We start from the raw sequence: 27,025 nt of genomic DNA, 5'->3' as shown, positions 1-27,025 counted from the left end.
TCAATTAATAATATAACAACACTGACATATAGCACTGATGCATCAGAATGTTTTATGTCACATACGAGGGTATGAAAAGTTTCAGACCTAACAAAGAAACCCTACATTTTTTACATAACCGTTAACATTTTCCAATGTAGTCTATAAATCAGAGATGCTCTGGGTTAACTTTAATCATAGTATCATTTACTATTTTTCATTAGTCTCCGAAAATTACTACCAAGGTATCATTCGATTCGTGTTATTACCTAGAAAGTTTAAGGAAAGGTCCGAAAAGAAGCTGAAAAAAAATTACAATCAATGAAAAAAATGAGTGTTTGGTGTTTTTTATATCGAAAAATTTTTAAAAATTTGGAAATTTGAAAAAAATGATCAGTAAATTTTCTAAAAAAATGTTTCGACTACCGAAACTGTAGCTCAATTATGTATAATTTTCACAGAACCCTGGAAATGTAGCTGAAAACGGGTTTCAATCGCGTTGCGTCTCTCTGACACAAAAAAAATATTTAAACATATTGAACACGGATATTGAGGATTTAAAAAATTCATGTAGTGTTGGGATACATCAATAAACAATAATAAACCCTAGAGTTTTTTTCCATTGGTGAAGTTATTGGTAATAGTCTAAATTTCGCAAAAAATGGTACATGTGAACCAGTCTATCATTCCAAATAATAATTGCACTCCTGCTGTCAAAAAAAGACGTTTCCTATAAATAAAAATTCTAGGTCGAGAAATAACAAAAGCCACTGAGGGCCATATCTAATGAAGACTTTCCATTTCTTTAAATATGGTCTTTTCTAAAATTTTCCCTTTATCTGGTGAAGCAATGATGCTCAAACCACGTCAATAAGGAAGAAAATATTTTTTCGAATGCGTTTTGAGTCTAAAGTGACCAAACGCAGCATCTAATGAGCGGGTGGCAAAATTCATCTATCAAATACATTTTTTTGATAAGCAGAAATCTCTTTAGCCTGCTAGGTTGTCGAAAAAGTTGATACGATTGAACGTGTGAATAATACAGTTATAAATAATGATGCAAAGTCTCTGTATACAATGTCTAACTTCTCTTTAATTTGCTTAGGTATATAGCCTTTCAATAACAAATATTTAATGACAAATCGATATTCAATGTTTCACATTTATTAGAAAAAATCTTCACGCAAAGTCCCTTATATGATTGTCAAAAAGAGAACATCTGAATGTATTCGCAAATATACCGGGTGCTTCTAAATTCATGAGTGGCATACTTAAACATATTATGACAATTATAACAAATTTTTGAATCATTATATCTCAGAAATGGTAGCTCGTAGGTGAAAAAGTGTTCATAAATTTTTTGTAGAAAATTCATGATCTACAATTATTGTTTGATGTATTTTTATGATAAAACTCATCGTTTTACTGAAAATCGCGAAAAAACTATTTTTTTGACATTGACCTTGAATAAAATTTTTTTCACGCGCGGGAATGATATGGAACTTCGTTCATTTCTAATCATATTTTAAACATTTCAGCTATGTTACAGATTTTTAGCTTGGTGGAAATGAAGTTTCACTCTTATTTTTTTGTATTTGGTATAAATTGGCCGTGACTCTTCTTGTCTTGTTAATATTTTGTGCTGATACTTTGTATAGTTTATACATTCCAGAGAAAACAACCGAAAAAAAAGTCCGAAATTAAATGCTCTCACAATTGTAAATATATCAAGCTCAACAAACAAATTTGAAAACATCAAAGGCCCCATTTAAGATCACTTGAACAATTTTTTCTTTTTTAATTTCTCTTACAAGCTATACGAAACAGCCTCAGTCCGTTCTTGGATGAGATTATAAACGAGTTAAAACAAGCTGGAAGAGGACACCGAATGGGAAACAAAGATATAAAAATAGTTTGATATGCTGAAGATGCAGTAATCATCTCTGAAGAAAACCAAATCTTTTACAGTATCCAGAGAACCAAGAAGATGTAAACTCGTGATAAACGATCAGATTGTAGTACAATTGATGTCATCCAAATATCCAGGAGTGAATTTAACAAGTAATAGAAATCTAAAGAATGAAGTGAAAGCTCAAACAACAAAGGCGTCATTAATATCAGGGTACCTGAGGGATTTGGCAGGAAAAATATATGTCTACCAAGAGGAAAGTTAGAATATACAAGTCCTGTATGAGACCAGTAGTGACATAAGCGGTAGAAACCAGAGCAGAAAACATTATAACTAAATGACAATTTGATATGAAAGCTGGTCTTCATCATCTCAGCTGCAGCTAGGAAACAATTAATGCAAGTACAGGACTAAGTCCTAACGTACGAAGAAGAAGAAGAAGTTATGCTATCCACACTGCATCTATTAGTTATAATGGAGCAGGTACCACGAAGATTCACGAAATCTTCAACTTTCAAAAATTGAGGACATGGTATGGTCTTTAATACAAATGAACATGTACAGAAGTTTAACCAGACGATTTGGGCACTCCTAAAACGATATAGAATTTTAGAATTTTAAACCTTTTCTGTACAAGAATTTTACCAATATTAAAAGTAATTCTATTAAACTCGCTATTGGGATTCGAATAAAGATAAAATATGATTATAGGTTACGGATGGGTAACATGCGAGGATGGGGTGGACCTTTATCTACTCATTGGCACGAGAGATCAATATGGATACAGAAAAAGATTTTAGAAAGGATGCGTAGTTTGGGTATAATTCCAGTACTACCAGCATTTGCTGGCCACTTACCGAGAGCTATTAAAAGGTAATTATTAGATCTGTTTCCTGAAAACCGGATTGGGTTTTCCAAACTTGGGATCTTCTGTTTTTGTAAGTGATAAATTTGAATGAGAATTTATATCACACTCTGTTACTTCTCAAACTTCTTTTGATATGTCGAATAGTATATTAAAACACAAATGACAAAAGGCTTTCCATTTCAACAAAAGTTCTGATGGTTAGGGAAATTACCCCATAACGTATAAGTTGGTTGGTAGCACTGATTCATATTTGACAGATGACATTGGAAATATAATTTGAATGTAAAATTTTGCTAAAGTTAGAAAAAAGCTCATGTTGCAAGCGGAATATCACGTTGATTGACACATAATAATTTCAATATATTAAATTATCCATTCATTTTAAGGTTAATTCTTTTCCAGAAGTTTTTTTCACTGCATATTTGTATGTTTTGTCCAAATTTCATGACTACATGTCGAAAAACTCATTAAAATTCATTGAAAATATAATTTCAGTCAGCTGTCAAAATGAATCTGTTATTCAGGGCCACCAAACCAATAGAGAAAAAATTACCAAAAATTTTTTTACACAAAAATGTGTGAGAGAACAACTTTGTTCTAATACCGAAACTTACGAGAGCAACTTATAAAGTACTAACAGCGTTTGATATCCATTTTACTATTTTTGTGCTCAGTAATCCTGAATTTCTGAGATGAGTGAATTGATCCTGGTTTTAGGTATTTTCTTCAAATTTTTTTCTATTGCTTCCGATCCTTCGTTTGTGGTATTTCTTCACGTCCATTCTCAGTAGTTTCGTTGATCTTTCTTATGTCTTTTTATGTCCGAACTATCTTAGTTAATATTTTTCTTCTGTGCTGTTCTTTAGGTTATGTATTCAATATTTGTCTACATGTTTCGTATGTGATCTAATCGGATCTTCTTATCAATCCACTATTTGTAACTTTGATTTTTACTTAAACTTCATTGATAGTTAGTCTTTCTATATCCATTCCTACACGAAACGCGCATTTTCTTAACCAAGGTACTTTTGGTCTCGTGTGAACTAGGCTTATTTTCTTTTTTTTTTCAGATTATATCCTGATGTCAATGTGACTAAAATGAATGTATGGAATCATTTCAATGAATCTTATTGTTGTCCATATTTTCTTGAACCAACGGAAAATCTTTTTAACGTTATTGGAAAAATGTTTCTTGAAGAGGTAAGAGGAGACGGAGAGAAGAGGAAACAGAAACGTACTAAAAATTAACATAGCATGAGATATCATGATAAACAAACAAAAACGAAATAACTTTAATTGAACATTTGAAATTTTGGGTGACAACGATATTCTCATAATTGTATTTTTTTCTAACTCAACCTAATAAGGTTTAAAACTTAAAACTATGGTTATATCATCATCTTTCTTTAAGTTCTGTGATATGGATTACACAGAAGTTTTACGTGGACTCCCAATCTCTGTTTCTGCACTAAAAACACTAAATTAACTCGAAGGACTTTGATGTAATTGAGCTGCAATATCTGGAATAGTTGGTAATATTCATTTTCTTATATTTCTATATAAATTCTTCTTTTTAACATGCATTTTCAATTGAGGGATGACTTCTACGAGGATGGTAATTAGTCCAACAAAGAAAACACAGAAACTTTTTGGAAAAATGTGTTTATTTTCAACGTAACCTCCTTTTAGCTCAATAAACTTTTCCGAGCGATGTTCAATAAGCTCAAGACGCTCCACAAAATAGCCACTGCCGACATCAAATCTCATTGCTGAGAATGATCACAAGTCTGGAAATAATCCAAAGGGGCTAAATCTGACGAATAGAATGCAATTCAAACTTTAATTCATCAATTTTGGCCATTGCAATAACGGATGTGGGAGTTGATGCATTGCCATGATAAACAACACTTCCTTCTTGGTTGAAAGCGGCTATATATGTTTGATTTCTTAGCTCAAAAGCTGCAATAAACTTGCATTATACTCGCCGTTGATAGTTGGAAATTATCCTACTGGCATCACAAAAAACCGACGCCCTGACCTTGCCTGCAGATGGAAGGGTCTTTATCTTCTTTGGAGCCGGATCTCCAACTTTTTAGTTGTTACTTGTTACTTTGTTTTGGATATGAAGTAATGGTTCTGAAACGCTTCATTTCTGTGAAACAGTATCAAATACTCGATGGAAATATCTTCATGATTTTTAAATTCCTGCTATTCCTACTGCTTTGTTGATTTTCTCCAAAACCTCTGGAGTCATCACCTCCAGTAGAATTTAGTTCAGCTTCTATATCGGTTAATCTAAGGCTTCACTATTGATGGCTGCCAAAGATATATTAACTCTTCAAACTTAAAACATATGCTGTGTAGATTGTGTACTTTCTAAAAAATTCATATTTTTCAAGCAATTACCGCCATCTCTAGGTCAGACCTGGTATTTCTGGGACCGTTGTCTTAAGGTAATAACGGAGTATTAAACTGTATATATTTGTGGAATACGGTTATTATCCTTAATAACTAGAATATGCTACATCCTTTTGTTTGCAGTTGATCATTGTCATTTCAAAGCAAAAATTTGGATTGCTTGTATATCATAATTTCTTATGTTATGCATTATTTCTGTAAAAAACTTTATTTTAATAGATATGATACATAAATTATAACATCTTCTTCAGCTTTAAGAAAACACTTCATGTTAATAAACCCACGAACTCTCTCTAATCATTTTCTACTTTAGAGTATATCTCGAGAACTAATAATAAAAAAATGAAAAGTCCTTGTTGAACCTAATTGAGCAGTCCAAAAATATGTCAAAAAATCAGCTGATGCCATTTAAAAATTGCTGCTGTGGAGTGATCAAACCCTTTTACCATTTCTATATGGTTTTTGAAGTTATTGACTGTATTTTCGACCTAATTCCCAGTTGTATTGCGGAATGTTTTCTAAAAGAGTTGCTATTTAAAGAAGTACGAAATTTCCTCCTGGAAACAGGGCTTTCGACTAAAAGTTTCTTTTGAGTTGAAATGTTCGATAAATTTGAACACAACAATGGAAATAAAATTCTAAACAAAAATTAATATGCTAAACTTTGTGAATGCTTGAGAGTTTACAGCTTGCAGACTGAGTAGAAAACTGCAAAAATATCAATTCTACTGAAACATCTTTGTAGTCTTTTTGTAAATATCGACAGATTAACTATTGATGTAGTTATAGCACTTAACAGTGTGTTCAGTATTATTAGTATTTGCAAAAACGACGATTTGTTTGTCTATTGGCAACATTAAGAAAACCTCTGTAGTAATTTCATTCCAGCACATTTCGAAATTATAAATATTTGACTAGATGTTGAAGTCGTTTTAATTTAAGTGAAAGATTTTATTGAAGTAATCTTGTGAAAAATGTGTCAGACACTAGAAACTAATTAATCACCAAACTAATCGGTATACAAAATGTATTTGAGAATATCTGCTTTAGTCCAAGGAGGCTCTCCAGAAGTTTTATTTGGCAATTGCGTAGGATGTGTCTTGTATCCTCTTTTCCATAATCCTTTGGCAATCTTGAATAGTGTCCTTAAGGTTGGTAGAGTTTACCAAGGTATCTGCACCCATACGACTGGGGCCATACCCCCTTCTAATGCTCAAACTATTTCTTAATACGCAACAAGAATTCAAAGCGCAGATTTGAGCTGAGGATCTCATATCCATAGTACATCAACCACCCTCTCGCTAACCAGTATATTCTATTTAAACAATTTTTCATTCTTTCGCTTAATCTAACATCAGTTAATGAATATAATTTGTAGAATTTTCACTGGGTAAATCTTCAATTTCTCTTCTATTTGATTTAGTGCTGAAAATATCATGTCAGAGTTCGATTAAAATGAAGATTTGTATTATTTTATAGCAAACGAAAGAATTCGGAACCGATCACGTGTATAATTGTGACAGTTTCAATGAAAATGATCCTTACACAACTGACCTTACTTATTTATCAAATGTTGGACAAAGTATATTTGCTGCTATGACAGCTGTAGATCCCGAAGCTGTTTGGTATGTATCAATATCCTTTTGAACCCAAAAATATTATTTAAAAATCTTTTGATCCCATTTATCATAGTTTTTAATAAGTAATAACAAAAATATGTATTATCTTTTCAATAATTTCCGCAAAATCTATTAGACAGCATAATGGTTAAGGGTTGAATTTGGTGAGAGTTTATAAACAATCATACCAAAAACATCCAAACGGTATTGATTGATGTATATCCAGGTTCAAACCTACTACTTGAATCAATTTTTAAGGCGATGAAAAACCAAAAAATTGAATGGCTGTGATTGAAGGAACTTGACTTGAACTTTGGCAATTTGTTTGAATATTTTTGCTCGCATTTATACAATAAGACGAATGTTTTTTTTTCTGAATACATGCGTTCCCGTGCTCCATTAGTAGGTTTTACTATGATGATAAATTATTATTTAGATCCATTAATTGTTTAGAGGTGATACAAAGAAACCGTTGCATTCTTGTAATCGTTGATATGGAAACTAGATGTATTACTGATGATACAAACTTTTATACAATCAGTTTGCCTCTTACTCAAACAACTAGGAATAGAGAGAAGACGCATGTTTTTAAGCCATTGGGTTATCAAAGGAAGTATGAAATAAAAAATCAATAATATGATAATTTCATGATTCTTTATCAATTTTTCTAAAAAGAATTCGTTCTAATCAATAATTTGTTTAACAATCAATCCATGAGGAATATCAATGAATAAATGGTTTTCCAGCTCTGGAAAAACATACAATTATATAATAAACATATAATGACCTATGTTTAAAGACCGAATTTTTTTTGAGCCAACCCATCAATCGACAGTTTGACCTTGTGACTTGTTAACAGTCATAGCAAATGCCAAGAGAATTGGAAATTGTAAGCGTTAGAATGGTATAGATTAGGTTAGATTGAGACACTCAACAGAAACTGGCCGGTTCTCCTTTATATTTGAGTGCATGACAGTCTTGGCTCTGATAAATAATCGATGTTCGACTATTCGTCAATTCGTCAATTGATCTTCCGCCGATCCATTCAATAGACTGTTATGGACTAATTGTGAAATCATACTTATATTTCCACTCGTATACACACAAAAATGGAACTCCACCTACCGTGATGATTTAAGAATCTGGATTTTCCAGAACCTCAATTGTATGCACACACAAAAATCCATTCAAGCTGATCCGTTTAGTTGCAGTATAGATTAATAACCTAAATACCAACTACAGCTTCATCTGCTGATTTGTGAATCTAAACCATCCAGGATATCATCCAAACGCATTCAAATCAGTCAAGCCGTTTAGGAGGATTTTTTTTGGTAGTCGTGAAAAAAATATGATCTCTTACTCATTTTCCTGATTTCTATTTTATCTCATTACCAACTTTTCTTAAATTGTCCAAGCGAACTTTTTTTGATTACTTGATAGCCTGAATAATAATTTCTCTATTAGCTTACACACTCTACAAAACAAAGCAAAATACTCAATTTTTTATTTCAAAATAATCAATATTTGTTTTAGATTGTTTATATTTATATTATATCATATTTATTTTGTCGCAGGATAATGCAAGGATGGCTTTTTGTTCATTCATTCTTCTTTTGGACTCGTTCAAGAGTGGAAGCACTCTTGACTTCAGTTCCGAAAGTAAGTTGAATATTCTAAAATCTCTTTTGCTTTTTTAGGTTAATGCAGGGGTGGTTGTTTTATAACAATCAATATTGGTCTGATTTGGAAAGAGCTAAAGCTTTAATAACCAGTGTACCTTTGGTATGTTGAACTTTATCTGAATGATGGTGGAAATTATCAATCGACCACATAAACTCAAGGACAAAATTAACTCACAACTCATATTGATAACTTAATGTATGCAAGTAGGACGTGGACCTTGTCTGATGGTAACAGTTGTTATTTGAGTTCACTATAGTATCACATAATCTTGTTTTGATAGTAATTCGTTTTAAACTAATCAAATGGATGATGATGCTCTCAGAAACAGAAAAGTCAACAACAATCTGCTAAAAAAGCTCCAGATGGACGTGAGCGTGGTGATTGCAACGTGAAAGCTTCACTATCTTCACATCTTTTGGTGGTGGCTCTAGAATGTTTTGAGGAGGAATTTGGTTCGATGCTCGTACGGAATTGATCCCTATACGTAAGAGGTCCAATATTACTTAGACAACATTATGCTTCGTTTGTTGGGTCCAATTTTCCATCCACGCAGGTCAAAGCTCGTCCCACGTGGCTAGACTGGTTATTGGCTACTTACATGATGTCAATATTCATTTATTAGAGTGACCACCTAAGAATCCTGATATGAATATATGAGACTATCTCAAAAAGAGAAATCGAAGTCATACTTTCTCATTGTCTAATTAAAATCAACTCATAAATGTCACTAATGAAGAATGGGAGAATATACCCCAAGATTTTGTTGAATATTTGATGCCGTGATGCAGTGATGAGATGTAGAGGAGGCGGTATTAGAGTCGATCCACATAAATGAATTCTCTTTTATTGATTTTTTTTTCAATTTCCAGCATAAACACACTTTTTTGTGAAAAATGAGATTATGTTAAGGTCATATTCGACTAATTCAAAGATGTTCATTATTAATTCAATGTAACTTAGTTTTATTTTGTGTTTATATTGTGAATATTAAGATTAATGAAATTCGTTAATTTTGTCCAGGAGTGTATATCTCAAAGAATGTTTTCTTGAAAAGTTAGTTGGAACTTATTGTCAAGACAAAACTATTCTATGGAGTGTTGATAATTGAATTGGAAATGTCAAATTTTCTTCATCGGGAAACGTTTGATATAAAACGCTGAATTAAATCACTGTGTAAATTGAGTTGTTGTGTTTTTATTGTGAAAAATGGAAACGTACATTCAGAACCTCCGATAGATACTGAAAAAAAGAATAAACAAAAACCGTTTCGTATATTTTAAGATGCTATAATACTGGGAAGGGCTGGAAGCTTTAATGGAAATGGGCATAAAAGGAATAGAACATGATGTCCTCCGACCACACCAATGTTCACTAGAATATTCATAGGTGCATTGCCTTCCAATTTATGCTCAATCAAAAACCGAGAAGTGGTTATAAGTAATTGTTTTAATTTATAAATTGTTCCGGTGCAGTAAAAAAAGATCATCCATGTTTAAATTAAGGTTGCTGGACGTGGTACTATTAAACAACCAATTTAAACATTTAACAGTAATATAAATAGGTGTTACTTCAATTCTTTTTATTATGGAAAGCAATACAAACGAGAGTATCTCATAAATAATATCCATTTCTATTATTCACTTCATTTGTTACATAATCTCGCAAAAAGGCGGCCATAATATTTGAAGTATAGCCTATCGTATTCTATAGTTCAAATCCAACGTCCTACAAGCTCTTTAGAACCTCGGCAAAACCGTTATTTGAGCTTAAAAGTGAAAAATTGTCACTGGATGTGATGGAAATTCAATGCTACCAATGGACCAAAATATTTATTTGATTTTAATTTTTTTGATTTGATTTCACTCACTCATTAAAAAGTCTTTTATTTCTATCCAAAATTTGAATATCTAAATAGTCATTGACCATTATGATATCGTTGTTATCTAGTAATTCGTTTTCTCAATCAATCTCGTGAGTATCTTCATTTTCTCTGGTTCTCAAGAGTCTTTCCAAGTCTTCAATATCATTTGGTAAATCTATGTCAACTAAACCGATTACCTTCCATGTACCAAACATAGCTTTATAACGGTTTATGTCGATTCCTCTTTGACCTCATTCCACGAAAGTTTCTCATTATGTGATTTAGTATTGTATTGTTGTGAAAGAACCCGATTTCGGTTAACTACACCTGGATATTTCTTCGTCAAAACAACATACATTGTCCACTGTATACCTCAGTATTGATAACTCAATGTAATGGAATGACTTCGAGGTACAAAACCTTCATAATTTCAGTACAATCACAACTGAAGCGACCTCTCGTTGTCTATGTTGGATCTGTTTGGATAAATCCATTTTTCATCATATCAACAATGTGTATTTAATATCTCTAGATAGAACAACAAACTGTTTACATATTCCTCGAAGTGTCGTTTGAATCTCGGTTAATTCCTGTTTGACTTGTATAGATCTTACCTAATGATTTTATATGGTGATGTATGATATCTTTAGAAGGTCCAAAAGAGGTCTAATGCTGGTACTACGTCGTCAATAAATAAAGATAAAATGGTTGAGATAATGGTGATTGATTCAACTCAACGAATCCTCTCTCTATCCATTCTCTAAAATGAGCATCAACATTCTACCGCACAATCTTCGAGCATTTCCATTGACCCTTCACGTGAACCTCAAAAAATTAAAGACCCACGAGACCTCACACAAACACGAAACAGGTTTAACTCTTCTTCAATGAAGACATGAGGAATCTGGTTGATCCAGTACACGCAATTATCTCGTTTAACAATTGTTCAGCTTGAAGGTTATTTCATCTGACCACAAAATGGAACACTAGAACTGGGGATAATCCTAACTGCTCGCAAATTCCAATCTAATATCGAAATCATCCTGGTGAAGTACGAGAAGGATATAGAGTCAATAATTTTATTCATTTAACTAATTTATTTTTCCAATGGTGTTCATTTTTTGTAGGGGAAAATGTTAATACTTGATCTTCAATCTGAAGAATTTCCCCAGTATGGCAGATTAGAACAGTATTTTGGGCAACCATATATTTGGTGTATGCTCCACGATTTTGGAGGGACTTTAGGCATGTTTGGATCTGCTAATATCATAAATGAGGCAAGTATGTTTTTTATTTGAGAACAAAATTCTAAAAATGAGATTTGAGGACGCAATAACAAAAAGTGGCAAAGTACCCTACAATTTGATAATTGGGTCCTTCAAAATGGTGTCAAAATACTTGTTCACAATTTAGGTAGAAGAAAAATAATTATTCCATTATTAATTGTTAGTTTAAAAGGTAAATTTGACCTACAAGTCTTTCTTTGAGTGTCATCCGCGTCACGGGGAGTGAAAATCTATGTAGATGAAAATATTTTTCAAAATTCTTCCTCTCCAACTAATCTGATTATTATTTTAGAGAGTTTTCGAGGCTAGGAACCATGTAAATAGTACAATGGTAGGAATAGGCTTAACACCGGAAGGTATTAATCAAAATTATGTAATCTATGATTTGATGTCAGAAAATGCTTGGAGAAAAGCACCTACTAATTTGACCGAATGGTTTAGGCAATACTCTATTAGAAGATATGGTAAAGTTAATGAAAAAATATCTGGCGCATGGCTTATTTTGAAGGTATCATTCATTCTTAGAGAATTATGTAATATTTCCTCAAGTATCTTCAGATATTTCATCAATTTTTTCAGTATTTCTTTGCACTAATCGACACTAGTTTTTTTTATTATGCGGTTTCCAGCGCCTGCCTTAGTATGTCACATCAAAATCTTGCAGTATCAATTTACGCACACCATCGATGTTTTATGGCACACAACATCCGATTTTGGACAACCTTCACGTATCAACTTCGAAATTTGATTTAAGATAAAAGTTTCAAGCATCTGTAAACAACTTAAATATCATTCGTATAATAACACGTTCTAAGTACGTTCATTAATAAAAATGTCAAATTCAAGCAGCAACCCTAGTAAAATTAACTAAAAATGTGATTAACTCTTCTTTGTGATGTTTTTTATACAAGGAGAAAAGATTTACAAAGCTACTTTGAATGGTATTAATATAAGACATTTAGTCATTAACAGTCTACTTTCATTTCTGTGCATGATTGTTTTCCACTGCAAAAAACGAGTCCAGTGCTGGTTACTTTTTACTGAAAATACCATAGATTAATTGAAAGTTAATCATGCATTTTACTTCTGTATGAAATCGTCAAGTTTACTTCTATCTGAACAAGCTTGATCTGTCACTTCCTCTCAACATTTTGCTACATGTTGCGTGCTTACTGCTTCTCCATGATAAACACTGTTTAACACATGAAAATCGGTTCACTACAGACACCTCTACGCGAGACATTTTCTCAATAGCGTCTTGCTATCTTAATGAATTTGAGATTTCCAAGAATTTTAATTATCTCCCGCGCACCAACTCTATGTCAACTATGGCCATCTGTCCTGTATCCACAAAATTTCCACTCAAGATGCAGTTTGTAACAATTAGAACAAAGATAAACGCGGAAATTTATAGTGAACAGACGTAGAACAAAAATCGCACGAGATAAACCAGGGACACGACAACCCTTAGAAGACCTCCAAAAAGGTAGATGAATTCATTGACATCAACATCTTAAGGAGGACAAGTTGGAAACTACAGGCCTAAAGCCTACAATACGCTGAAGAAGAAGAACACGTAGAGGGATTGACTAACAACGTCAACAAGTTCTTCGAGCATTCACATCAGATTTATTTCTAGAATTCCAGTATGAGCCTAATGTTGAATATTAGGCTCCTTTCAAACGGTTTTTGGGCTTGCCACAACTGAATATTGAATTATGAAACATAAATAGACGAGTAAAATATACCTGCCAGTAAGGGCGTTCGGTTTAAACAGGCTACCAGACGTGAACTGATCCCTTTTTGTACCCCATTCGTTTTTTTTTTATGGAAAACGAAATTTCAAAGCGAATACCATAAAACAATAAGCAATTCTTTGTGTGTTGGTTCTTTTTACGATCTCTGACAGAAATAGAAATATTTGAGCTTTGTTGCTACTATTATTTGGTAATTTAAGGACTACTGATTATGGTGGAATGTTTGGTAAAAGCTGTTCATTAAAACACTTTTCAAATAATCCTTATCGTCATCATGATAATCAGCTGTACAGTTTTTAATTTTTTAGCAGATATTAATAAAGGATCAGGCACGAAACCTTTGCTTTCAGTGTGTACTATTACAATGCATTTTCCTTTAGAACATCGTGATTGTCAAACCATGATTCATCTAGATTTCTCATTCTCTTCTTTATAGATATCTAAAAACGTGTTTTTGTTATTTTTCAAGGATACTGTTTATAATTTTCATGGAATAGAACGAATGAGAGGAAAATACGCAATCACTTGGACTCCAACTTTGAAATTAGATGTATGGGTAAGCAAAAAAATTTTCACGAATAATTCTGCGTATCGGTCAAAAATTATTATCATTTTGAATTATTCGAGTAGATAAGATATGTAAAAATGAGCCGAAAAATCACTTCTACTGCTTCTTTTTCCACTAGTATGTCTTCTATCCCTTTGAGTTGAGATGATATGCGACAAATTTGCTACTGCAGCCTCTTTAGTGAGATCGTGTTTGCAGTTCCAGGACTTGATCCAAAATATTCGGGAGTGGGTAGTTGGCGTGAAAATATTGCTATGACAAAAAATTTTCTCATGCAACCCCTCGTTGTGCATTATACATTCGAATATTATGAATTCGCAATGGATGATTACTTAGTTCTCAGTTTAGTTTTACTTTGAGTTATACAGTTATACAGTATGCAGTTCAATTAAAAATATTTTATTTTGTTTTAGAACCTCATCTAAGTATTTTCAATAAATAATTACAATTTATGATAATTTTTTTTAGAATGTCTCTTTATGGCGAACGGTTTCCATGGCATGTACGACGATCTAAAAATCTATATATCTCCTAAACCATAAGTTTTATCGAGCTAGACAGAAAATATGTTCGAATGTATAATTTAGAAAATATACTAAATTATAAATTCTGAACAGCTTTAAATGCCTATAACTAAAATTTTTCTAATGTCGCAGAAATATTTTCACGTCATCTACATCAAGTTCGAGAATACCCTGTATGTAGTGACGAATAGATATTTATAATGCATTGAGATTGGTTCAAGATGAGGAACAGCAGCACTTTGAGAAACATCACGAAAAGACCCCAAAAAGCTGATACAAGTCAATTACGACAAAAGTCAAGAAGTTCTCTTCGAGAAAAGAAAGAGCTACCAACCCGACAGGAAAAGAAAAATTAACAACGAAAAAGTCCAGTGGACTTCGGTGCAAAACGAACAGGAAAAAACTGAAGTCCCAACAAAATATAACGCTAAGACAAGTACTAAACGTCCACTGACAACAAGTAACAAGAAAATATACGGAGAAACGGATCCGCAAAATGTACTGGACATCATGAACTAAAAGGGCAGGCAAGCTATTCGAGGAGTTGGCAACGCATCCCAATGAGGAATTGAGGGAACTCATCAGGTACATCAAAAAAGACTACAAGAAACTCGGAAAGCCCAGAGGATAATTGGATCCAGTCGGATTAGATCTCATCTTGCAGTAGAAGGTTGGAAAAGGTTCACCCGAGGCAAAGAAACACACACACTCACTAAGACGTCCAGAACAAGAAGCCAAGAGTGTATAGCCAACAGGTTAATCTCTTAGCAAAAATATAAGACATCCCAGAATCTCCCATAGAACTCAGGGGAGAGGACGGAGTCTACGCGAGAAACAAGGGGTGGGTGGAATGTCTTTCTTCGGATTTATCCTGGGGTCAATGCCCACGTGTGTGTGTGCAGCATTTTCAAACAGAAAAATTTACTTTGCATATTAAATAATTCATCTGATTCTTCTTCACATAAATGCATTTATATTATTAATTAGTCAATTTTGTGATTCTTTTTGAAAGCCTCTATTCACCTCGTGATTCAAAAATTTATTTTTTAGACATGGTATAATTATACAAAATTATTTGAGGCATGGGATATTTTTGTCAAAAATGCCGACGACTTAAAAGATAGTCCGGCTTATCAACACGATCTAGTAGATTTAACCAGACAAGTTCTTCAAGTTTACGGTGATATTTTCTATGAAGACATAATTCATCATTTCAACTCTAATAATATTGGAAATTTTCAGTAAGTTCGTTTCAATGTAATATATTTATTTTGTTACTAAATTCCAAATAATAGAAATCAAATTTTTTGTACAGCTGCTATTCAAAATGACACATTTTTAATGACAGCCAACAGTGTCAACGGTAATTAGTACGTGGAAACGTGTTGATGATTAAAATTATTCTACATTCCATTTTTTCCATTGATAGAAGCATTGCTGGAAGTCTTCTTTGTCGACGGCCTTTAGAAGTTCTGCCGTTTTTTGTTTTACCACTTCCATTGACTCAAATTGCTCACAAAGCAAATCTTTTTCTCATCTTTCTAACCTTTCAAGGAAATCTTAGCAGACCCGTTGACGGAAAAGCTCTTGGTCAGGATTCAGATTTTTGGGACCAACTTTTGTCATGTGTAATTCCTCGTGTGAAATTTTTCTAACCGTTTCTTTATCGGCGTTTACAGTCTCGGCAATCATCCGGATGCTAATTCGACGATCAGCACGCGCAATTTGGTTGATTTTGGTCACTGTTTTTGGAGTTGAAACAGTCCGTCTAGGGCGCCCTCTAGAGTATCTTGGTCGTGCAAGTGTCATAATGGTTAAAACTGTTTCAATTGATAAGATTTGAAACACATTATTTTCTCATTTAGAACGTACTATAAAATTCAGTAAGTTTTGAACTTCTGTTATTTTCTGTGAAATTTTTATCTATCCGAAAAGAGACAAAAAATCGAGACGATTCAGAAACATACAACACTTTAGTTGTCTTTTCTCTATATAATCTAATGTAGGTCGAATATTAAGATCTATATTTCTTATTTTATCTGTTTTTTCCAATCTTTTCACTCTTCTTGGGCATTCAATTTCTGTTGCTTGAATTTTACTTTTCTGCGTTCCCTCACAACTCAAGATTTACAACCGAATGTTATAATAACAGTGAATATACTTGCCCATAATACAGAAAGAACGACTGACTTATTTATTAGTTATTTTGATATCTTCTACCAATAAATTCTTCATGCCCACAAGCCCCAAATAATTCGTTACAACCTCAACCATCAAGTATTTTTCATCAGGTGTTTTTTCCGTTTTCAATATACCATGAACTACTAACATAAACACGATTTTTAACAAAGGAGCTTGAGTTGATCATTGAAAATTTGCTGCACAAAGTTGATGAGACCATATTTTTTATTTTTTTGTAAGTATACTAAAAAAACAAGGCTGAAATTGAAGTTTTCTTTCGCATTTTTCAATTTACACCAGATCAGAAAATTGGTATATGGTATATTGCTGAGCTGATTTTTAAAGTAGAAATTTCAAGTTTGCTCTTTTTGCAGACTCACATATCAAGCAGTCACGAACCGAAGACATAAATTGGACAAAAACGCAATTCATGATTATTTGAATATTGAAATGCAGTTTAATATCATATCGAGTTTGCCTACTTTATTATCAAAATAAGGCAGTTATACAAAAAATATTGTGTGACATTTGTGTTAAAAGTGATTTATCTCAGAAATTATTCAATTCGCTCCGTTCATTTCGCACATAACTTTCTCACTTACAAAATAGTACGTCACTTTTGAGTTTTGGAATAAAAATTTTACATTTAAAAAATTATGATTGCACCAATTTTAAAATACTCAAATTACTGATCAGAAGACTAAAATCTCTTTCGAACAAAGTGCCATACAACCCTCTTTCTTATACAAAATTTTCGAGGGGGTGTTTATAATTCAGAGGTGGTGCTTTGTATTTTATTTTCTGTGTTTCAGAGAGAAAGCTAAAATATTTCTGAGTATATTTGACGATCTGGAACTTATTCTGTCTACAAATAAAGCGTTCTTATTAGGACCATGGATTGATTCGGCCAAAAAATGTGCCAATACTACAAAGGTAATAAAAATTAATCAACTCCACCTTATCTAAACAGATAGATCAATATAGGGCTTCTTTGCATAGCATTGACTCTACTTCATACTAACTTTCAATCGAGGGTGTTTTCTTCCAATATCCGATGAGCTGTAAAGAAAAAACTAGTATACCAAAAAGATTTCATGACCAAAACCTTCGCGATACCATAAAAGCCTGTCCCCAATGCTTAAAAGTGAGCTGTGTTGATGTCTTTGAGCTTCACGTAAACTTAGAAACGCCGCTCTCCAAGACACTGCTTCAGTACTTCGGTGGTAGATCGTGACTATGGTGGGTACTCGAAAATATCCTGCTGAAGGAGAAGAAAACAAAAGAGACAGAGTTGGAAATATTTTGGGTGGAATGAGGAAGTTTTTTATGGTGAGGAGGGTCCATTGGAATTAGCTCTGATATAGGAGTTACTCCTCTGCAGGGCTGACAGTAAAAAGTCCAGTATGAAGCAAATATTGTCGGAGAATATCAAGGAGGTTGTAGGGCAGGGCGATAAACCAAATATTCTCACTATAATTGACTCAAAAGTGTAGCTACATCTTTTTTCAATAACTTTAACCAAGTTTACGATTCAAGACACAGAAAAAATTACATACAGCACTTGAAAGAGTAGAAATCGCGAAAATTTGAGGTATTGACTCTGGATATAATATTTTTAACAAAATTTTCTTGTTTCTAGGAAAGCGATCTTTTTGAATATAATGCAAGAAACCAAATTACTCTATGGGGACCAGAAGGAGAAATCATTAACTATGCTAACAAACAGTGGTCAGGTAATTGCGATTCACAAAGAAAGTTCACCTCTGTTAAACATGCATAGATCATCATCATTTCGCATTTTACACAAAAATTTGAGGCAGAACTCTAGCAAAATTTAGTTAGAACAAGAAATCAAGTCTCAGGATGCTGGTCAGAGGCTTGAAATTATAAACCAGAAGTTCACTTTCATCTTAACACATCAACAAGCAAAATTGCTGCTACTGGAATGCAGCCAATCCACAACACAAATATCAGGAACCCTTACATTCACCAAAACTGACTATATTAACTGCGATGTCAATACAAGGAATTATAGTCGCCTATTTTTTTAAAGATGAAAGGGAACGGCAAATTCATCTATCAACGTAATATGAGTTGACCAAACATATTTATGAAAATTATGCAAGAGAGAATGTGAACAATCTCAATACATAATGATAGTTGCGCCGCGTTTCGCCCGGGATGTTCACATGCTATTCACGCACTGGTCATTGTTTTAGTTCACCATTTTTCTTAGATAAATCTCTAGTCGTTTTTTTTGTTTGTTGTACTGACATTCTCCTCGCAAAGTTATAATGTCCCCTAGAAGGGCATCGCTTATATATAGTGCATCAAATTATGACTATACCTAAACGCTCTTTATTCAATAAATAATCGGATTATGTATTTGTTAGGCATTGTTGCAAGTTTTTTCAAACCACGTTGGAACATATTCATTACAAGTATGAATAGCAGTCTTGTTAACGATGTACCTTTCAACGAACAAGATGTGAAATATGAAATGTTTAAAAATGCCGAAGAGCCATTCACATTTGACCGCACTGTATATCCCGTGGAACCAATAGGTAAGCACAAAAATTCCACTTGTACTAAGTATACACACCATTCGAATCGAAAGAATTAAAATTATTTTTCCACGTTGATGTAAAAAAACTCAACTGAACTCTATTCAATGGGAAAACATTTTTCATATTGGCACTTCAAGCCAATCAATTTTTCCCAGCACATAGACGCCGATTAGAGAAGATCAGAGAAGATCACAGAAGATCAGAGAAGATCAGAGAAGATCAGAGAAGATCAGAGAAGATCAGAGAAGATCAGAGAAGATCAGAGAAGATCAGAGAAGATCAGAGAAGATCAGAGAAGATCAGAGAAGATCAGAGAAGATCAGAGAAGATCAGAGAAGATCAGAGAAGATCAGAGAAGATCAGAGAAGATCAGAGAAGATCAGAGAAGATCAGAGAAGATCAGAGAAGATCAGAGAAGATCAGAGAAGATCAGAGAAGATCAGAGAAGATCAGAGAAGATCAGAGAAGATCAGAGAAGATCAGAGAAGATCAGAGAAGATCAGAGAAGATCAGAGAAGATCAGAGAAGATCAGAGAAGATCAGAGAAGATCAGAGAAGATCAGAGAAGATCAGAGAAGATCAGAGAAGATCAGAGAAGATCAGAGAAGATCAGAGAAGATCAGAGAAGATCAGAGAAGATCAGAGAAGATCAGAGAAGATCAGAGAAGATCAGAGAAGATCAGAGAAGATCAGAGAAGATCAGAGAAGATCAGAGAAGATCAGAGAAGATCAGAGAAGATCAGAGAAGATCAGAGAAGATCAGAGAAGATCAGAGAAGATCAGAGAAGATCAGAGAAGATCAGAGAAGATCAGAGAAGATCAGAGAAGATCAGAGAAGATCAGAGAAGATCAGAGAAGATCAGAGAAGATCAGAGAAGATCAGAGAAGATCAGAGAAGATCAGAGAAGATCAGAGAAGATCAGAGAAGATCAGAGAAGATCAGAGAAGATCAGAGAAGATCAGAGAAGATCAGAGAAGATCAGAGAAGATCAGAGAAGATCAGAGAAGATCAGAGAAGATCAGAGAAGATCAGAGAAGATCAGAGAAGATCAGAGAAGATCAGAGAAGATCAGAGAAGATCAGAGAAGATCAGAGAAGATCAGAGAAGATCAGAGAAGATCAGAGAAGATCAGAGAAGATCAGAGAAGATCAGAGAAGATCAGAGAAGATCAGAGAAGATCAGAGAAGATCAGAGAAGATCAGAGAAGATCAGAGAAGATCAGAGAAGATCAGAGAAGATCAGAGAAGATCAGAGAAGATCAGAGAAGATCAGAGAAGATCAGAGAAGATCAGAGAAGATCAGAGAAGATCAGAGAAGATCAGAGAAGATCAGAGAAGATCAGAGAAGATCAGAGAAGATCAGAGAAGATCAGAGAAGATCAGAGAAGATCAGAGAAGATCAGAGAAGATCAGAGAAGATCAGAGAAGATCAGAGAAGATCAGAGAAGATCAGAGAAGATCAGAGAAGATCAGAGAAGATCAGAGAAGATCAGAGAAGATCAGAGAAGATCAGAGAAGATCAGAGAAGATCAGAGAAGATCAGAGAAGATCAGAGAAGATCAGAGAAGATCAGAGAAGATCAGAGAAGATCAGAGAAGATCAGAGAAGATCAGAGAAGATCAGAGAAGATCAGAGAAGATCAGAGAAGATCAGAGAAGATCAGAGAAGATCAGAGAAGATCAGAGAAGATCAGAGAAGATCAGAGAAGATCAGAGAAGATCAGAGAAGATCAGAGAAGATCAGAGAAGATTGGGAGAAAAGAGGGCCTTCTAAGAAGGATCCTTGAGAACGATTATGGTTCCGAGAAGAGAAGGCATTCCAAGAATGAGAGTATTCAAGATAGTTATATGTCAGTCCATCTGGGAGTGAAGAAAACCTTCATTTATTCAATAGAAACTTTCTATGTTTTATGTCTTCTCGATAAGCATACATGAAATATCATCATATACTTATAAAAAGTTTCAGCAATTGCACAAGAGAAAGTCATCTAAGTCACTAAAAAGTGAAGGTCGCTGACTTCGTTCAAAGTCTCATCGTTCCCATAGAAAATTATTTAATTCGATTGCGACTGTTTTGTTTGTCAGTAGTTCTTTTTGTAATAGTAGAATCTCTGATCCATCATTTACATATTTTCACATTTTCAGTTTGTTTTCGAAAGTTCAATTTCAGCTAGTCCCCTTAAACTCTGTCCAAACAAAACCACCTCCATCTTCGTCACCTCAATCTTCTTCACTTTCAATTCTAATATTTAGTGGTTCAATCTACATCTAATCAAAATTCTCGCTGATATCTCGGGATTCCTTTAGAATCAAACCTCTTTCGAAAAAAGTACATTTGATTGAAAAATAGATATTCTAAGCACCTAGAGTTATCAACTGATAATACCTGACGGAAATCTGTCAAATTTTTGTAACTGAAGTATAACAAATAATAATTACGAATCTTTGTCTAAGAGCATGATTCCAGAAGTAGCTGACCCAACAAAAAACACAAAATTTTTCAACGTAATCTCATTTTAGCTCCATATCCATTAACTACCTGCATCACCTTTTCATTGTTTGAAAATGTTCGACCACCGAGCCATTTTTTTAAATCTGGGAACAGAAAATAATAGGAGGGGACTTATCTGGCCAATAGGATGCATGAAGTAACAATTCAAACTTGCCTGCTGATGGAACGGTCTTTGTTTTCTTTGGAGCCGGTCCTCCTTTTTTTATTGTTCTTTTGTTTTGGTGTGAATCTCTAGGTTAGGTCAGGTACTTAAGGAACCATCCTCGTACATCCAATGTTATTCCTTTTAAGAAATGCTATACACTGTATAATAATATCTCAGTGTATCCTCAATCTGAATACCATAGCACACCTCTGATTTTGCGAATTTAGGTAGGGCTATACAGGAATGGTCTCAGATCATTTGTTGATTAAAATGCTTTGTTGACCCCAATTTGCCCTTCAATTATCCCTTTATTCTCTTGAGATTGATTAGAAAGTTACTCGAAATATTGCATGTGAAAGGTTTTATTTTTATAGACCATGTAAAAATAAATTAATCTCTAAGGGTGTATTATTTTTCATAACAGCTATCAGTTAATTATACACAGATCAATACAAGGATACAAATACAAATTTCTGGTTTCCTACTTATTTTAGCTTGTTCTAATTTTTTTTGCCTATTCTTGGTCCATTGTAATATTCATTTCTACTAGTCGTACTTTCTTGCTCAATTTTCTTATCCGTTATATTTTTCTGTTAATCTCCAATAAACTTTTTATATAATCTTCTAATTCTTCTTTTCATAAGCTCAAAATATTTGCATTATAGGCACTATTCTATTTGCTTTTTGTTATATTCATGTTAGTTATAAAAAATGTACTCTGAAGAAAATCCAGATATTCCCAAAAACATATCAGACCTATCGGTATCAGCTAGTACTGATTTGTTACCAGCACAATCCAGATCGAGATATGAACATCAACTTTTCATGGAATGCCAGGATCTAAGAAAAGTTGAATCTAGTATCGAAAAATCTCATAAATGTTCCACGTTATGGAGTCGGATCTCAATCTTGAAGAGGGTATTTAGCTATAAAAGAAATTACCAAAGTATCCAAAACCTAATGGTTTTTTGAAGCGCCAAGCTGTGCAGTAGATACCAAAAAAGTTCAGGGTGCTAAAGGCACAACAAGTAACCACATTTTCATGTTGTTTCCTCATAGCTCAGACGAACAATATCTGCTGGTAAAACGATTTTAGTGTTTGGGATCTTTGGTGCATGTCGTAGAGATGATTTAATACGTTTGAGCTTAAAAGATAATGAACGCTTTCTTGTTGTACTTTTGTGAGATGGAAGAAATCATCTTTCAAGAAGTCCTCTACTTCACACTTGTTGGATACCATACCATTAACGCTGTCCTGAAACTTGCAAAATATCTAAAACTGGAAAATCCTGAATAATATCCTTGGCATTGGCTAATGCGTTCTTCGACAACGATGTCACGTGCGAATGTTGTATATAAAGTATAAATTATTTTTAATACATATTTATTTTTATCTGAAAACGAGGATTACTACTTATGCTTTGAGATATGACAGTATTGATGAAAATAAGTGAAATCTGACATTGCCATTATAATCTTTGACATTTTTAACGGTGAATGTATTCAGAACGTGTCATCTTGGCCAAAAAAGAAATCAAATCGCGACAATTTTCATACAACACAAAACATGAAATTTGTTATTGAAGCATCATCTCGAGCCAGAAAAACTTCGTAAATGTCGTCCAAAATCGACTGTGTGTGCCAAAAAAACATCGGTGCTATGCGTAAACTGATAAGATCCTCATGTGACATACAGTGAGATTGATGCATACTTAGGCATTAATTCCACTCGTATATATACAATATTGTATGAGCATCTGGCTGTCAAGAAGATTTGTTCATATTCAATAGTGCAAAATTCAATTGCGATGCTTTAAAAAACGAAATCCGAAACTAAACAATAATCGTCTGCATGGGTTTTTCAAGAAAAACCGAATCCAACAAAAGTTGTTCGCGCATAACTGGATATGTCAACATGGTCATATCTGAATAGTACACCAAAAGTGTATCAGTGAAAACAACCGCAGAAAGCGGATCGTAAACATCGAATTGATGGGTATACGCCGTACAATCCTTTTTTGGTACCCAATGATTTCTTCTTTTTCTCGCAGATCAAAAATAAATTGCGAGATCAACGGTTTTCTTCAAAACGAAAGGAAAAAATCATAATTCAATTTGATTGTGATTAACCACATTAAAAACTCCTTCTAGCCTTCACGAAAATTATTCATTCTGTATAAATTTTTGCAAAACTTTGTTCCAGGTGATCCTGTCAAAGCTGCGAAAAAAATTCACGAGAGATGGATAAACCGATATGAGAAGAAGAAACATTTTGCTGTCAACTATGGTAGTAGATCTAGGTATCCATCAGTAGTTCTGGTTTAGTTACAATTCAATAAATTCTTTCGAAAAATTCTTTGTGCCTAATTACCGAAGGCTTTTGATGATTTATCATAAAAATTATCCTAAGAGTCTGGTAAAGCTTTTTAATTGATTAAGACATATCGATTGTGTACAAAATTCGTGAGAACTGGTTTGATATAACTCGAATCGCAATTTGTCGGAATTAATATAAAAATACTCGGTAAACCAAACCCTTATCTTTTCCTTTCCTTTTCCTATAAGACTTGCCCTTGTGTTTGATCCTTGTACGAGTATGTCCTGGACACACAACATCGACTTGTACGACGTTTTTTCCTATTCCATACACCAGTGGTATTCCTGAGCAATCCTGATGCCGGTAGTTCATAGATAAAGTATCAAATGACTATGTCCAACTCCTAGAAGTATCACGCGTCTGTTTGAATGCAGCACTTGATCTTTCAGATACGCAAAAGGGCAATCTAAGTGTGAATTAGCTTGTTTCATGTCAAGTGTTGAGATGGAGACTAGCTTCTCAGCGATGTAATAGCTAAGCTTTTGGATCTTGATCCACTGGTAGCTTTGCTACATCAACTGTTTTGGATGGTCAAATTGTATATTCATATTAAAACGTGTATTTTCTCTTATTAAATATTAGAATTTGGGGAAAATAACTAACAATATTCTTCAAATTATATTGGACAAACGACGATGGTCTCCGAAGTACCTCCAAGTATTTATTTACCAACGTGATTTCCTTTTAGCTCTATACACTTTTCCCATCGATGTTTAATAAGTTTGATATCAATTTCGAAATAAGAATTTTCCTCAAAACCACCTCTTCATTGTTGTCGAATCTTTGATGAAGAGCCATTTCCTTAAGAAAACAATCCGATGGAGCTAAATCTAGCGAGAAGGATGCATGAGATAGCAATTCAAGCTTTAAGTCATTAATTTTGGCAATTGGAATAACGGATGTGTGAGCTGGTGAAACAACACTTTCTTCTTTGTCCAATGCGGCCGTTTTTGCTTGATTTCTTTGCTCAAACGTTGCATAATACTCGTCGTTGATAATTTTTTCTTTTTGAAGCTTATCAATGGAAGTTATCTCAGGCGCATCCCAAAAAACTGACGCCCTGACCTTGCCTGCAGATGGAATAGTCTTCGCCTTCTTTGGAGCTAGTTCTTCCTCTTCAATCCATTGTTTTGATTGTTATTTTGTTTCGGGTGTGAAGTGATGAACCTAATCAAACGCTGGTTTTGTTCCATTCTGAGCAAATAGGTATCCATCTTGAACATAGCTTACTTATGTCCTAATTTTTTGTTGTTATGCGACGTACCAAACTTCTTGAAATATCTACTTTGTCTGCTAGCTCGCGCATTTTCAGTCAACCATCATCCAGTACCATTTCTGGCGTCTTCAAAGGGAGAGATTTGCAATCCTTTCATCATTATCTGAAGCTAGTGGTAGTTAGTTTGGAATCTCAATTGGAAAAATGTATTTGAAATAATTCCTCATATATTTCTTTTTATCGTTTTCCAGATATATTTCTAAATTGGTTAAGGCCGCAAAACGCAAATTGAAACTTGAATGACACAAGAAATTGCTCAACAGATAGGAATTTGACTACTATTTGTAATTACGTTTCGAAAAACAACAATGATTCACGATGATTAGTCAAGATTCAACCAAAAAGTTGTCTAAATTTATCAAAAAAATAATAAAAAAATATGTAATACTTTGGGGTTTTAATTGTAAGATAGTATTTTGAAAAAATTTCAATGTCACTGAGCTATTATGAGCAGTTATATCATCATATTTTAGAATTGGTCGATGACACAAATAAATATAATAGTTTCCACAATATACGTTTTTAAATTTAGTAGAAAACACTTTTCCTGAATCGTCATGTGATTTATTTTTTTATGAGACTACAATATATTAGCAGAAAAACTAATATCATCCGCTTTTTGAGTTAACTCATTGTTTTTGAAGTTAAGCATTGATTTTGTGTAATTGGTACATCAGGAACGTGGCACAAAATCTGAAAATTATATTTTCATTGCACCTCGTCGAACGTACGCAGCTTTTGAACCGATTTTAAAGCAGAAAATGAGAGATCCATGCATTAGTAAAGCTGCACACGAAAGCTCTGAACTGCGTGCTATTATGCCCGAGACAACTTTCTCATTACTGTCCTTAACCGTCAATTTATCTTTTTGACTATAGACAAAGATATAAGCTAGAAAACAATGTAAAAAGTTTTATCGATGTCGTTTGAATTATTAACTAGGAACTTTCGAAAGTTGATGTTTTGCTTGAATTTTAAAAAAAACACAATATTCTATTCTTCAACGTTCCGCACATAAATTTTTCGAGTTTTGGTGGAAAATGAATTGCATCCCTAGCTTAACCAACGCTCACGGAAAATATTACGTTGGCCAGCAACTAAAACTGAGTATGTCTTCTATGCTCTAAGCTCTCCAAGTTTCTGGTCAACTCTGGATCGTCTATAAATCCAATTGCTCTCTTTTGTATTCAGTCGAGCATCTTCAGGGTATGCTGCCTTAGCTAATTCGACCTCGTGAGTACACCTGGATAAACCCAACAAACGAAATTTCGGTGATAGTTAATGTCCAGATGTAGGTAAATAATTAGAACTATTCAAAAGTGACAAACTTATATTCTGATTCAGCAAACCCACAAGCTCCTTCTCAAATTTTTCCGAATCGGTGAATGCGCAGATCGATAGAATGGCCAGCAAGATCTTCTGTTTCTGACCCTATTAGACTTATTTCTGTTATATGTATTAGTGAACGATATTTATTGCTAATGAAATGATAACAA

At 33.7% G+C, this 27,025-nt stretch overlaps 1 protein-coding gene across 9 annotated transcripts in view; it reads left to right on the top strand.

The window, feature by feature from the left end:
• Positions 1 to 25,916, top strand: part of LOC130903628 (alpha-N-acetylglucosaminidase) — a 33,277-nt gene extending 7,361 nt beyond the window's left edge. Inside the window, exons 5-17 of one of the 9 annotated variants that reach the window (XM_057815847.1) lie at positions 2,600 to 2,761; positions 3,827 to 3,956; positions 6,654 to 6,799; positions 8,491 to 8,575; positions 11,465 to 11,614; positions 11,916 to 12,131; positions 13,850 to 13,936; positions 15,523 to 15,713; positions 17,466 to 17,586; positions 18,293 to 18,386; positions 19,047 to 19,217; positions 24,080 to 24,176; positions 25,721 to 25,916. In XM_057815847.1, coding sequence (XP_057671830.1) covers positions 2,600 to 2,761; positions 3,827 to 3,956; positions 6,654 to 6,799; positions 8,491 to 8,575; positions 11,465 to 11,614; positions 11,916 to 12,131; positions 13,850 to 13,936; positions 15,523 to 15,713; positions 17,466 to 17,586; positions 18,293 to 18,386; positions 19,047 to 19,217; positions 24,080 to 24,176; positions 25,721 to 25,772 — 1,702 coding nt within the window. In that variant the 3' untranslated portion in view covers positions 25,773 to 25,916. Of the gene's footprint in view, positions 1 to 2,599; positions 2,762 to 3,826; positions 3,957 to 6,653; positions 6,800 to 8,367; positions 8,453 to 8,490; positions 8,576 to 11,464; positions 11,619 to 11,915; positions 12,132 to 13,849; positions 13,937 to 15,522; positions 15,714 to 17,465; positions 17,587 to 18,292; positions 18,387 to 19,046; positions 19,218 to 24,079; positions 24,230 to 25,720 lie in introns of those variants that run through there. The other 8 variants (XM_057815846.1, XM_057815844.1, XM_057815845.1 and 5 more) reach the window with 8 other exon arrangements.
• Positions 25,917 to 27,025: the final 1,109 nt, after the last annotated feature.

This window comes from Diorhabda carinulata, chromosome 2 (assembly GCF_026250575.1).
Source record: "Diorhabda carinulata isolate Delta chromosome 2, icDioCari1.1, whole genome shotgun sequence".
NCBI lineage: Eukaryota > Metazoa > Arthropoda > Insecta > Coleoptera > Chrysomelidae > Diorhabda > Diorhabda carinulata.
The sequence above is the reverse complement of the archived record's forward strand: the minus strand, read 5'-3'. Positions and strand labels throughout refer to the sequence as shown.